This window comes from Adiantum capillus-veneris, chromosome 1, assembly GCF_014529385.1.
Source record: "Adiantum capillus-veneris isolate H3 chromosome 1, ASM1452938v2, whole genome shotgun sequence".
NCBI lineage: Eukaryota > Viridiplantae > Streptophyta > Polypodiopsida > Polypodiales > Pteridaceae > Adiantum > Adiantum capillus-veneris.
Genome location: NC_140931.1, coordinates 38,029,380 through 38,044,243, shown reverse-complemented (window position 1 = coordinate 38,044,243; position 14,864 = coordinate 38,029,380). Strand labels below are relative to the sequence as shown.

General features: G+C 45.6%; 1 protein-coding gene across 22 annotated transcripts in view; it reads left to right on the top strand.

Annotated features, from left to right (window-relative positions):
* LOC147464564 (uncharacterized) overlaps positions 1 to 12,563 on the top strand; it is a 95,192-nt gene extending 82,629 nt beyond the window's left edge. For 2 of the 22 annotated variants that reach the window (XM_086515727.1, XM_086515720.1), the window contains 4 exons: positions 11,572 to 11,592; positions 11,972 to 12,080; positions 12,196 to 12,216; positions 12,337 to 12,563. In XM_086515727.1, the coding sequence (XP_086371853.1) occupies positions 11,585 to 11,592; positions 11,972 to 12,080; positions 12,196 to 12,216; positions 12,337 to 12,480 (282 nt within the window). In that variant the 5' untranslated portion in view covers positions 11,572 to 11,584 and the 3' untranslated portion in view covers positions 12,481 to 12,563. The other 20 variants (XM_086515712.1, XM_086515706.1, XM_086515655.1 and 17 more) reach the window with 16 other exon arrangements.
* Positions 12,564 to 14,864: the final 2,301 nt, after the last annotated feature.

Below are 14,864 nucleotides of genomic sequence, written 5' to 3'. Positions count from 1 at the left end.
GGGCATCCTGGCAGGGATATCCTTCTCGGACCATGCACCAGTGATTCTCACAGTGGCAGATAGGCAGAGGAGTGGGAGCACGATGCTTCGCATCCCAGAGCGGGTCTTGTTGGACTTAGCACTCAGAGAGAGGGTCGAGGCTCTATGGACAAAAGGCATGGACAGCCAGGCTCCACCTGCAGACAGAGTGGCCTCAGGCCTAGCTCAGCTTAGCTACTTCTTTCTCCAGGAGTCTCTAGCTCGACGGGCTGCAGCGAGAGAGGAGGAGCAGCGTCTCAGACGAGGCATTGCTTCACTACAGAGGATGCAGGAGCAGCATCCAGACAGTCCATGGTTGGAGGAGCAGTTACAGCAGGCTCGACAGGAGCTTGCTTGCACAGAGGAGAGGCGCCATGAGTTTGCCTTTCATCGACAGGCATCTCAGTGGACTCAGGTGGGTGACAGGGTGACAGGTGGTTTTTTTGAGACAGTGGGACCTCGGCACTCGCATGCCAAGGTCAATCAGTTGAGGAGACCCGATGGGTCAGTTGTTTGTGAGCCTGAGGATATGTGTGCAGTCGCTACTGACTTTTACCGTGAGCTGCTGTCGGCTGAGCCCGAGTCAGAGAGACAGGATGCATGCAGGGAGCAGGTTTGGGCACAAATGCCCTGTCTTGTGACTAAGGAGATGCGGCAGAGGCTAGAGTTATCTCTTCAGCTTGAGGAGCTGCACACGGCTCTTAGGGCCCTCCCTCGTGGTAGCTGTCCAGGTGAGGATGGGCTGACTCCCAGCTTCTTCTTGAAGTACTGGGACCTGCTTGGCCCAGATCTTTGTAGTGCCTTTCAGTACATTCTGCACACAGGAGTGATGCCGGATAGCATGAGTGAGGGCCTGATTTACCTCATTCCAAAGGAGGGGTGGCTTCTTGGATGAGATTCGACAGTGGCGCCCCATCACCATTCTCAACTCAGCCTACAAAATTCTTGCCAAGGCTCTGAGTTTGAGGATTCAGCCACTTTTGGAGAGCCTTATACATGGGACTCAGACAGGTTTTGTCAAGGAACGCAATATCCTTGACAACATCTTCACTTTTTGGGAGGCTTCTGCCCTTGCACGGCTCCGTGGGGAGGACCTTGTGATTCTTCTTCTCGATTTTGAGAAGGCATACGACAGAGTCGACTGGGACTTTCTAGAGGGCACGCTACGCAGGATGGGCTTCTCAGAGGCTTGGATCAGAGGGGTGTCAGCTTTGTACAGACAGGCTCACAGTCAGGTGCTTTTGGCAGGAGGTAGAGGTGAGCGCTTCATGCTCACACGATCGGTCAGACAGGGTTGTCCTCTTGCCCCCTTTCTCTTTCTGTTCTATGCGGAGGCGATGAGCAGATTTTTGGTGTCACAGCAGGTTGGTTTGAGGGGCTTAGCACTCCCTCTACGGGGAGATGAGCTTTTGGACGCTGAGTTTGCCGACGACTCAGCCTTGTACTTAGAGGGCCAGGAGGCCAATTTACACAGATGTGGGCAGGCTTTGGAGACCTTCTGCTGTGCATCGGGCGCACTGATCAACTGGAGAAAGATAGTGGCTTTCTCGGTTGGTAGTGCTCCTGTGCCAGATTGGATGCCAGGAGAGGGTTTCAGGTGGATTCCTCCAGGGACTGCAGTTCGGTACTTGGGTTGTCAGGTTGGTTTGGATTTGTCCCCCGAGCAGCAGATTGCTCCTCTTCTCCTGTCCATCAGGAGAAAGCTGTTACATTGGAGCTCAGCCCGACTTTCGCTGGCTGGTAGAGTAGTAGTTGCCAACCAGGTGTTGTTGGCGACTATGTGGTACATCACTTCTTGCTGGATCTTCTCGAGTTCTTGCATCAGCCAGGTACAGAGGCTGATCAGGAACTTCCTTTGGTCAGGTCGCGACACTCAGATTGCCCGAGCCAAGGTGGCTTGGTCGGTCATCACACTTCCTTGTTCTCAGGGAGGGCTTGGGATCATTGATCCAGCACAGCAGAGCAGAGCCCTTCTTGGGAAGTTCGTCGTCAGAGGACTTCTTCCAGGCGAGGAGCCTTGGAAGGAGTTCTTGTTGCAGAGGCTTCGTGCCAGGGTGCCTCAGTCAGGAGGCCCTTGGCAACCTTCGACCAGATGGATCTTTACAGAGTTGCGTCGAGTTGGTTTGAGCAGGAGACCGGAGGACCGATTCGCTGTGAGTCTACTTCGTTCTTGGGAGCTATTACGGCGTGGCCTAGAGCAGAGACAGCCGACGTGCACGGAGGAGCGCCTACGACAGCCCCTCGTCTGGAACCCCATGGTTAGCACTCAGCGAGGCCACTTGGTTGGGAGTAGGCCTCATGTTTCTTGGGGTCCCATGGCAGCAGGTCCAGCGCGCTCTCTAGGTGACTGGCTAGAGTTCACAGGTTTGTCAGAGGAGGTGCAGGTTGTCCAGCTACAGGGCATGAGAGGGGTTCAGAGCATGTGTCAGGACATCTCAGAGTCAGTTCCAGCTGACTGGCTCACGCCTCTCGAGCCAGTAGCACCCCGGTGGATGGGAGCCTTCACACGACTGGAGGTTCTCATTTCAGTCAGGGCTTGCTCAGAGACTGTCCCAGCCCTGTTCTTCGAGCTTCAGGGTGGGGGACGACTACAGAGAGTTACAGTAGAGGCCCCGCAGGTAGCAGAGTGTTGTTTCCAGAGGATCCGAGTTGTGGGCATCTATGGGAGGATTTGCGTCATAGACCCTGACCCAGCAGCTCTTGAGACAGGACACTGGAGGCTATGGGCTTGGGAGTGTTGTCCACTGGCACGAGTACAGTGGGATCCTGGTGAGTGGCTATGGAGGGACCCATTCTCTTCTGCAGACCGCCCAGGAGTCCCTTTCTTTCAGTACACCGTTCGGCTTGGACGTCATATACTTGCAGCACAGAGTGAGGCCCGCCCCGTTGCAGCACGTCATTGGCAGGAGGAGGGTCTCACAATTGAGTTCTTGGCAGCTTTTTGACAGAGGTTGTGGGACTCCAGACAGCCGAGGCGCGTCACCTTGTTCCAGTGGTTGGTTGCACACAGAGCCACAGCAGTAGGGAGCTGGCTTGTACATAATGGTATCTCGGCCGCATGTACAGCCTGTGACCAGTTGGTGGAGAGTTAGCGTCACTGTCTTTGGGACTGTCCCCCGGCCCAGCAGGTGTGGCTACGAGTTCTTCGGCTGTCGACAATACACTTGGGGGGCAGCGGCTTGGTCCACCCTCACGGGCCCGGCACTTCAGTTTGAGCTATCTTCCACCAGTAGGATGATAGTGATACAGGGGGGTCGACCTACACTCCAGCCTGCTACAAACCTTACTCCACAGGAGTGGAGCAGTGAGAGAGCGGAGTGTTGGGAGCTCATCAGCGGCCTAGCTCTCTGGTTCATCTGGCGGGCCCGTTGTTTCCGCATCTTTGAGGCTCGCCTTGTACCACCAGCAGAGACTGTTCGTGACTTTTGGCTAGAGCTGATCCATACTCTCAGAGGACAGCTTGAGGGACTACAGGGCAGCTCCGACCGCATGCAGGAGCGCCGCGAGGCTTTCCTTCGACTCTGGTGCCCTGGGCCGTTCTACTCCATGGTCCAGAGGGTGCTCAGATGGCACTACTGTCCATTTGTGTGGCTTTTCCCTCCTCCCATCTCTTGATTTAGCCCCATTGTACATATGCTGTTTTTTCATTGGGAGAGTCTCCCCACCATGCTTGTTGTAGCCCTCTCTTGCAGAGGTGGATGTAGCCCTATGGGCAGTTTTCATTAACTAATAGAAGGATCTTTTTCTCAAAAAAAAAAAAAAAGTCACACTTGTCTCCAATCTAGAGACAAAAAATTGGAATTTATGTCTAAGTGGTGAGGAGAGTGGAAGACTAAACCATAGTAACAGGGAATGGCCGTTTTCAGGTCTCCGTTCCCCGTTCCCATTCCAAGTTCCCGTTCCGAATCCCCGTTCCGTGTTTCAAACGTGAGTACCCGTAACAGGGAATGGCATTTTGTTCGACGTTCCCGTTCCGCGTTCCCGTTCCTGGTAACTATGGACTAAACCCTAAAGCTGACCTAGAATGGCCAGATGGTCAATTTAGGTCAGTTTAGGGTTTAGGTGGTGGGGAGAATTCACATGTGGTGAGGAGAGTGCGAGACTAAGCCCTAAACTGACCTAGAAAGGCCATGTGGTCAATGTAGGAAGTGATCGAGAGAATGGAGCTGTGGTGAGAATAGTCGGAGGCTAAACCTTAAAGTGACGTAGAATGGTCAGGTGGTCAATCTAAGAGGTGGTGGGGAGAAGTCACATGTGGTGAGGAGAGTAGAAGGCTAAACCCGAAAGTGACTTAGAATGGCCAGATAGTCAATCTAGGTCAGCTTAGGGTTTTGGTGGTAAGGAGAATTCACATGTGGTGAGGAGAGTGGGAGGCTAAACCCTAAAGTGACTTAGAATGGCCAGGTGATCAATTTAGGAGGTGGTAGAGAGAAATGACATGTGGGGAGGAGAGTGGGAGACTAAACCCTAAAGTGACCAGTTGGTCAATTTAGATCAGTTTAGGGTTTAGGTGGTGGGGAGAATTTACATGTGGTGAGAAGAGTGGGAGGTTAAACTCTAGAGTGACGTAGAATGGCAGGTGATCAATCTAGGAGGTGGTGGAGAGAAATGACATGTGGTGAGGAGAGTGGGAGACTAAACACTAAAGTGACCTAGAATAGCCAGATAGTCAATTTAAGTCAGTTTAAGATTTAGGTGGTGTGGAGAATTCACATGTGGTGAAGAGAGTGGGAGGCTTAGCCCTAAACTTACCTAGAATGGCCATGTGGTCAATCTATGAGGTGGTGGAGAGAATGGAGCTGTGGTGAGGAGAGTGGGAGGCTAAACCCTAAAGTAACCTAGAATGGCCAGGTGGGCAATCTAGGAGGTGGTGGGGAGAAGTCACATGTAGTGAGGAGAGTGGAAGGTTAAACCCTAAAGTGACCTACAATGGCCAGATGATCAATCTAGGTCAGTTTACGGATTAGATGGTAGGGAGAATTCACATGTGGTGAGAGAGTGGGAGGTCAAACCCTAAAGTGACCTAAAATGGCCAGTTGGTCAATCTAGGAGGTGGTGGAGAGAAATGACATGTGGTGAGAAGAGTGGGCGACTAAACCCTAAAGTTTCGTAGAATGGCCAGATGGTCAATCTAGGTCAGTTTAGGGTTTTGGTGGTGAGGAGAATTCACATGTGGTGAGGAGAGTGGGAGGCTAAACCATAAACTAACCTACAATGACTACGTCGGATCTTTTGGGGCCCTTGAGAGAGAGTGGGGCAGTGCTAGCAGCCAAAAGTGCTTCTCATCGAAGAGGCTCTACTACAGAAATCATTTCATGAGCCTCTCCAGAGACGGGTTCATACAGAGATCTTTTTTAGTGATGGTGAAAGCTATCTCTGCTTGGGAAAACCTTCTTTTGGAAAAGTATATGGGAAAATATTTTTCCCCTTCTGGTTGTGCCAATATTGCTTCTAATGCTATCCTTGATGCATCCATATATACATGGAATATCTTCTCCCAGTTGGGTCGTCTGAAGATAAGCTTTTCTAAGATCAATGTTTTGATTGCTTCAAGCCTTTCTGGCATGTGGAATCCCAGTGGAAGACTACCTCCTTCAGAGCATACATTAGTGCAACCAAATCTTCTAATCTCTCAACAAACCTTCTGTAGAAATTTACATATCCCAGGAAACTAGGTACTTCGTTGGTACTGGTTCGTGAGAGTTCTGTCAGGATTGCTTTAACTTTATCCTCTGACATCTCTGTCCCATGTCTCTATACGCCCCAAGTACGCACTTGTATGGATTCAAGCATACCTTCTTCTCTTGGCACCTGACCAACATGAGCCTCAGGAATTCCAAGTGTTCTTCTGTACTTGAATATACTGTAAAATCATCTACAAACACAGCCATGAGCTTCTACAAATATTCTGAGAAAATGGTCATCATGGTTCTCTGGAATGTGGCTAGCGCATTGCATAATCCAAATGGCATGACCGAATACATGAATGCTCCCCATTCTGTTATGAAGGCCATCTTCTCCCTGTCTCCTGGTGCCAGATTGACCTGGTTGTACCCAGTGTACAGTGTATCCACCAACAAAACTGAGCATTTCATACCCTGTGATTGGATCTAACATCAAATCAGTGAAGGGTAATGGAAATGAATCTTTAATGGTCTGCTCATTTAGTTTCGTGAAGTCCATACATATCCTGAGCTCACCGTTCTTCTTTGTGACCACCACGATGATAGGAAACAACCAGTCACTGCTTTGTACTTTTATTATGAATCCTGCTTTGAGTAGTGCATCGATTTCTTCTTTCACCGTTTTAACATAATTTGGATTCATCTTGTGTCTTTGCATTCCTATTGGCTTCACATCCTTTCTTAGCTCTATTCTATGTTGGCACACTTTTGGGTCTATCCCTTTTAGTTCCGTGTGGTCCCAGGCAAACACATCTTTAAACTCTGTAAATAGTGTTCTGAGGCTCTCCTTGAACCCTTCAGGTAATCTTCTATTAACTCTCACCATTCTGACGTCATCTTCTCCTATGCGCATATCTACAATTTCGTCTCCCCAAGCTTCTTGATTGTTCTTTTTCAGGACTTCTTTGGAACCCTCTTCGTGAACTTGAAAGTGTGCTGGAAACAGGGCTGGTTCAGCTACTAGCTTCAACTCAGTGGCCACCAGTTTAAATCCACTGTGGCTATTGGAATGATGTTACTAGCTTCCAGATTTTCCCACATCTCTTGATGATTGGTTATGTACACTTCCTCTGGTCAATGAGCCTTTGGCACTAGTGTGGATCCCATAGGGATGGTTATTTCCCTTGAATTCAGCATGAGGGTCAGACTATTGGTGCCCCAGTGACGAACTGCTGCAACACCCATGGGCCACGGTCTTCCTAGCAAGATATCATAAGCACCCCCTACCTCCAAGATAAGAAATGAGGCTTCAAATGTAGCTCCCCCCACCCTAATTGGCACGTCCTTTACCAGTCCTACTGGTTCCGATAAATTTTGGTTGTCCACCATCCTAAGCTTGAAGGGTGCTACTTTACATTTTAGTCCCATTTGTTGCCTCATTTGTTCAAACATGATGTTTACTCCCATGGCTCCGTCCAGAGTTACTTTCTCCACCACTTTGCAGTATTTCCTAACTTTGCATTCTACTCTGACCATTGGGGCCTTGTTGTCTCTTATTCCTGGTTTGTTTATTTCGTAAGCCGTTTCTTGAATTTCCAGTAACTCCTCTACTACAGGTGCCGTTCTTCCCAGTTCAGACACCTAGAAATAGTTTTGAGATTTGGTCCATGGATTTGTTCCAAAACCCTTTGTCTGAGTGTCTTTTCTCCTTCTTCTTTGGCTCTTCTTCCTTCCTAGTTGTTCCCCCTTCATCCCCTGACCTTCCACTATTGTTTCCTTCCTTGGTTTTCACCCTCATATTTGGTCTTTCCTTTTGTGATTCTTTCCTCAACCAAACGTTTGCTAGCAACTACATGCACTTTAGGATTCCTTTCCCTGAACTGCGTGTGGTTTACCTGCTCCTTTACCTTCTGGTTTCTTTTTCTCTGTAGCTCCTCGACGAGTCTTGCTGCCTCCTACTTGAGCTCTTTCTGTTAACTCTCATCGTCTTGATGCCATCTTCTCCTATGCGCATATCTACAATTTCATCTCCCTAGGCTTCTTGATTGTTCTTTTTCAGAACTTCTCTGGAATCCTCTTCCTGAGCTTGAAAGTGTGCTGGAAACAGGGCTGGTTCAACTACCAGCTTCAACTCAGTGGCCACCTGTTTAAATCCACTGTGGCTACTGGAACGATGTTACTAGCTTTTAGATTTTCCCACATCTCTTGATAATTGGTTATGTACAATTCCTCTAGTCAATGAGCCTTTGGCACTAGTGCGGATCCCATAGGGATGGTTATTTCCCTTGAATTCAGCATGAGGGTCAGGCTATTGGCCCCAGTGACGAACTGCTGCAACACCCATGGGCCACGGTCTTCCTAGCAAGATATCATAAGCACCCCACCCCCTACCTCCAGGATAAGAAACGAGGCTTCAAACCTAGCTCCTCCCACCGTAATTGACACGTCCTTTACCAGTCCTACTGGTTCTGATAAATTCTGGTTGGCCATCTTGAGCTTGAAGGGTGCTGCTTTACGTTTTAGTTACATTTGTTGCCTCATTCGTTCAGACATGATGTTTACTCCCACTGCTCCGTCCAGAGTAGCTTTCTCCACCACTTTCCAGTGTTCCTAACTTTGCATTCTACTCTGCCCCCTTCATCACTATTGTTTCCTTTTCCACCCTCATATTTGGTCTTTCCTCTTGTGATTCTTTCCTCAACCAAACCTTTGTTACATGCACTCTAGGATTTCTTTCCCTGAACTGAGTGTGGTTTACCTCCTCCATTACCTTCTGGTTTCTTTTTCTTTGTAGCTCCTGGGCGAGTCTTGCTGCTTCCTACTTGAGCTCTTGTCAAACTCTGATAGGCATCTCCTTAGGCTCAAAAGAGTTCGGTATTTTCCTCCATGCTTTAGTTGACAATCTGTATCTGCAAAACTCTAAACAAGATTAGTCCAAGGTGATCCCACCTGCGTCACCAAGCTTTCATTGAGAAAGGTGGCCACAGATGCATGTAATTTTGTTTGGTCTTCATCAAGGACCACATAGCCTGTCTTCAAGTCATCGTGTATGAATGCAACTTTCCAAGATGTGTCCAATGTTGCACACCATTGAAGAAAAGTGGTTTCAGATATCTGCTCAGTCACCAGAAAAGGCCCTTCCTCTTTTCCGGATGATGTTGCATAATTGAGAGATTTTACTGCTGTTTTCATTCCTGTGTTGAGCCTATCTAACTCTAAAGGAGTCAACTGCATCTTGCGTAGACAGGAAAGTGGATCATCGCCTTTAGAGCATATCATCATCATGGTCCGGTTCGTGAGAAATCAACACCAGGGTACTAAGAAAGATAGGAATAGGAAAGAAATGACAAATTGCAAAAGCAGAGAGAGAGAGAGAGAGAGAGAGAGAGAGAGAGAGAGAGAGAGAGAGAGAGAGCTTTCTGTCTTACAAGAAAATATCGTAGAGGCGTTTCAACGCATGGGGTTACTCTACATAGTCGGGGAACCTATTTTGATCACCCTTTTTATCACATGGCGTTTCAACAAGCACCTCTGCTTTTGCACTCTGTTATTTCTTTCCTATTCCTTTCTTTCTTAGTATCTTGGTGTTGATTTCTCACGAACCACACCATGATGATATGCTCTAAAAGCGATGATCCACTTTCCTGTCTACGCAAGATGCAGTTAACTCCTTCCGAGTAAGATAGGCTCAACACAGGAATGAAAACAACAGTAAAATCTCAATTATGCAGCGCCGTCCGGAAAAGAGGAAGGGCCTTTTCTGGTGGCTGAGCAGATATTTAAAACCACTTTTCTTCAATGGTGTGCAACATTGGACACATCTTGGAAATTTGCATTTATACAGGATGACTTGAAGACAGGCTATGTGGTCCTTTATGGAGACCCAAAAAATTTGCATCCGTGGCCACCTTTCTCAATGAGAGCTTGGTGATACAGGTGGGATCATTTTGGACTGATCTTGTTCAGAGTTTTGCTGATGTAGACTGTCAACTAAAGCATGGGATGAGAAAGCAACCTGACGTGTCTTACACTTCAGCATCTGTGGTGCCTCCCTGATTTCCACTGTTGACGTTGAAGGTGGCATATAAGAATGAAGACCGCTTCAAGCTAATCAAAGAGGTGAGTGACTGGCACGCAACTGGAGTTTTTATGTCTCTTGGTACTAAGATCGAAGTCAAGGAAATCGGCAAGGGACAAGATAAATGCGTGCAAGTCACTCTACTTTGGGTGCAAACAATTGATATCAGACAAGATGGATTTCAGCCCCGGAGTATGCACTCAAGAGAATCCAGGAAGTTTCATCAAGCGTTTGCCTTTCAACTATATCACTGCAGATGTGCGTCCTCAAGAAGATCTTGAGCTCACGATTGATCTTTTTAGACTCCAAAAGCATATCATGAAGCAGCTCCTTAAGGAAGCGGTAGACAACCAAACGATGCTCTATCATGACAAGGCCGGTCAACTACGACGTGCAGAAATTGCCCCTTGCAACAAATGCAGGTTGATGTATGGAGCGAAGGTGAAGTGTGATCATCCTGGTTGTGGGAGCTGGTTTCATCGTACATGCGTTGGTCTGAAGGAAGATGAGAGGATCAATTCTTTGTGGTTTTGCCCACCTTGTCTAAAGAAGAGCGAAAAAGTATCAAAGTGGAAAAAGTCCTGAAGCAAGCTGGTGATAACTACTGAACTATGGTAGCTCTTGAGCATATTAGTTTTTCATGTGGGGTAGCTTTTCATATTATCAGCTACTTGGTTGTGGATCATGTAACTGCTCATGGCCATTTGTTACCACACAATGGTCATTGGGATTTTGATTTGTCGCATTGATAGCCCATGAGCCATCATTCTATACACAGCAATATCCTTCCCATTTTGTGTTGACTGTCTGGATACTATATCAAATAATACATGTGTAAATGTTTTTGCACCCATGGGACCTTAGCCTTAGCTTCAACACCAAGAAAGCTCTCTCCACTTTGAAATCCATATGGAGCTTTCGTATTATTATTGTTTTTCGGGTAATGTGTTTATCTTTCTCATTTTTAACAGTATTGGGGTATTGTGGTTGTCTCTACAAAAGCTATGGTTTGTGTGATCCCAATTCTGGATCAATCACAAGGTGTGGTACTATTTAGCCTGGATTGATGTCTCATATTGCAAGGTGAACAATCTTTTTTACTTCATCAAATTTTCTATGGATCACAAGTGTCTGGTATGAGTCATGGGTCTCAAGAATGGAACCCGTTGTTAAGAGTTGTAATTGTTTTTTCCCCAAACCTTGTGAAGGATGGTTTTATGTCCTGTTAGGCTACCATGCTGTTGTCAGTACTTCTTGAATAGGCCCTATTTTTAGACATCGTGGTTTTTCTAGAGTGTCTACCTATTTTCTGAACTACCGGACGAGAGCCACCATTTGGTGGCATCCACTATCTGGGGCAGCGTCCGAGGTGTGCCTATGGGCATGCTACTCCTACTTCTGGGGTAGTGTTAAGAGTCAAGGAAGTGTCGCAGGATATAATGGATTTTATGGTGTTTCGCTGGTGGCGGATTTATGGCTTCATTTTCTCTTCCGATTGGCTATGATTTGAATCTTCTTGCTATGATTTAAGTACATATTTTAGGTTTTCATTGATGTTTTCCAAGATGTTGGTTTGGCTGCACTTTAGGTGCCTATTGTTGTTGCCAAAATGGTTTGTTGCTTAATGCAGGGCTGCCAAAATATTGTCCTGGTTTATGGTTCTCGCTTATGACTGCCTTTTTGGTGTAATATGCTACTTCATGTTGGCACCTTGAGTGTGTATTTGTGGTTGCCTTTGCGGTTTGATGCTTTGTGCATGGCTGCCAGTGTCATGGCTGTCGATTTCTAGTTGGCAATTGTGGCTGTTGATTTATGGATGTCAATTTATGGGTGTTGATTTATGGCTATTAGGTTATGTTGGTTTATGGCGAGGTATGGTTTGCAATTTCAGCCGTCGATTTACAGCTGCCAATCTTTAGCTGGTGATTATGGCTGTCAATATGTTATGTTGGTTTATGGCCAGCTTTTCATGCCTGGCACAAGAAGATTTATAAAAAATTTCATGTAGGAAAACAGAGTCTTTTTCAGTGTTTTTCATATAATGCATAACATCATGAGCTTCTGCTCGAGAGGCACCGCATACCTAGCTAGGTACGATTGGGGGCAGGGGACTGCCGGGCCGGCGGTCCCCTGCCCCCAATCATACCTAGCTAGGTATACGGTGCGTCCTTCACAGAAGCTCATGATGTTGAGGTAAGTCACAATGTGGGAATTATTGTGAGAATTTATCCAAAACTTCTTGTGTGGGAAGGTATGGCTGTCGATTTGTAGCTGGTGATTATGGCTGTCAATTTCTAGCTGGCGATTATGGCTGCCAAAAGGTTTGCTTGGTTTATGGCCAGCTTTTCATGGCTAGCAAGGTATGGCTGGTAATTTAGGATTGTCTTATGGCTGTCATTTTCTAGCTGTGGTTGCGACTGCCTAATAGTTATGTAAGTTTATGGCCACCAAAATGCTATGTTGGTTTATGGCCAGGGTTTTTTCATGGCTGACAAGGTACGGCTGGGAATTTATGGTTGTCGCTTTTGGATGTCCATTTCTAGCTGGCGGTTATGGCTGCCAAAATGCTATGTTGGTTTTTCGTTGCCAAAACGTTATGTTTGGTTTTATGGCTAGCGATTTTTGTCTGGGGACTTTGGCTCGTGGGTCCAGCTACGGCTACATTTTGCTGTCTCCTTGCTATCTGATTATCAGTATGGAATTATTTGGAGACCAGCATCTGACAGGTTTACTACTGACAGGTATAGAAGTTGCCTTTGAGAGCCAATGAGAATTAAGCTCTCACTAATAAAGACTTAAGCTCTATCTCAATAGAAGAATGAAGGACATGTGTCAAGATGCTACACCTATTGCCTTGCTGATGAAAGCCATCTATTGGCTAGGGTTAGGAATTGACCAATAGCCTTCTAGCTAGAGTAAATGAACAAAATCGTCTCTCTCTCTCTCTCTCTCTCTCTCTCTCTCTCTCTCTCTCTAGCTTGAGCCCTCACACACACACACACACACACACACACACACACACACACACACACTCATTGTGTGAGTGGTACGCACAAGAACACGAACTCCTCCCTCAAGCTTGAGAAGTAGAGTGCTTTCTCCAACACCTCTTGGCTATGGAATGCAAACCCAAGCAAGAGTCAAGCTCAATGCAAGCATGTCTTCTCGTCCTCCTCTTTTACTGTACTAAAGTACGCATTTTGAGTAAATGTATGTAAGGAGAAATACTTCTTTCTAGTAAGAATACATCTTATCTTCTCAATCTCCCTTTCTCCCAGCTAGCTCTCCTCACCTTAAATGGTGTTTGAGGCCTTGGAATGGAGGGGTGAGACTATGTTTTGTAAAGTTGTATCATGATAAAGAATTTGCGTGAAGCTTGTCATCTTCATGTCACTCTTGTAGAGTAAGGAACACAAAGCTTGTATTGTACAAAGTCTCTCTTCATGGGATAAGATATAATATGTCTATTGAAAATTTTGAATTCGGTCCTCAACAACTGTTGTCAATTTCTCTATTATCTCTCTTTTATAAGTATTGTTCATGTCAAGCTCATTAGGAGTGTGTATGATAGTGCTATCTCCAACCTCGCTTCATTAGGAATTGTCTTAATGAAACTCTCTACGCTCAATGAATTTTCGCTATGATCAAAGCAATTAATCCAATTTTTAACCATTCCGGTCACCCTAGGCCACTATGCATGACTCACTTTTTGATATTTTTTAGTACCCCACTTTTTGTTTTTTTGTACCCAAACATTGTACTAGATTTCACCGTGGTGTAATTTTTCTCTCATTTTGGTCTTTTGAAGACGTTAATATAGCATTTCATTTCATTTCACCTCTCTCTCTCTCTCTCTTTCTGATAATAAAAGGATTGTATATTATCTACATGATGATGCGTCTCTCTCTCTCTCTCTCTCTCTCTCTCTCTCTCTCTCTCTCTCTCGGATAGAAGGAATGTACATTATCTACATGATGATGTGTGTGTGTGTGTTTGAGAGGGACTTTTAAGACATAAGGTTATGACGGAAAGTTATTCGCCATCGTATTTAGGGCCTCGTGCTATTGATACAACTATGAAAGCGGTTGAGACATTTTTGGCCTACATTGAGAAGAAATGTGGATTCATTTGTGAGAGCATGCACAGTTTTTCAAAAAGTTAAGTTTAATAGGCAAAAGGCACCAAGCTTATTACAACCTTTGAACCATGGGGGAAAGTATTGCCATGTATTTTATATTTGATTTGCCAAGAACTGCGAGACAGAAAATGATGGTATTTGGACCATTATTTGTAGATTTAGTAAGCAAGCACACTTCATTCTTGTTAGGAAGAAGATAACAACTTATCAAATGGCAGGATTGTTTCTATACAATGTGTTTAAGTACCATGGAATGCCTCGGTCAATTGTCAACAATGATTGTGATCGTCGCATGACAAGTTTATTTTGGAAAGGCATATTTGAAAACATGGGCACAACATTGAAATTTTTATCGTCATTTTATCCACAGGCTGATGGACAATCAGAAGAGGAAAATTCTAGTGTTTTAGATTTTCTTAAATGCTATGTGTCAGAGCATAAAGCAAAGTGGGAAAAATACTTACAATTGATTGAATATGCATTTAATAATACAATGCATACGTCAACGGGCAAGGCACCTTTGGAAATTGTGGAAGGTGGTAAGAAGGTTCCCCTATCTTGCACACAAAGGACAAGATCTTTCAAGCAGATCAATATGTGTAGAATATTGATGAAATGTATAAGAAGATTAAGATTGCTTTGGAAAAGACTTGGGCTAAGCAAAAGAAAGCAGCTGATTGTCACCGTGGTGAATTGGTATTTTCAGTTGGTGATTGGGTCTTATTATGATTTGAAAAGGCCAGATTAAAGAAGATGGAGAGCAAGGAAAAGTTGTTTCTCAAGCTCAATATGCATTATTATGGCCCATTACAAGTCTTAGAAAGTAATGCTGCTTATGGGTTGAAATTGCTTGACAGCTGGACAATTCACCATGCCTTTCATGATACTCTTTTGAGACCATTTGTGGGAGAAATACCTGATAAAGAGAAAGTTCAAGATTAGTCTAAAGTTGAGGACTTGATGAAATTTTAGTTCGTGAACAGATTTTGACACATAAAGAAAGAAA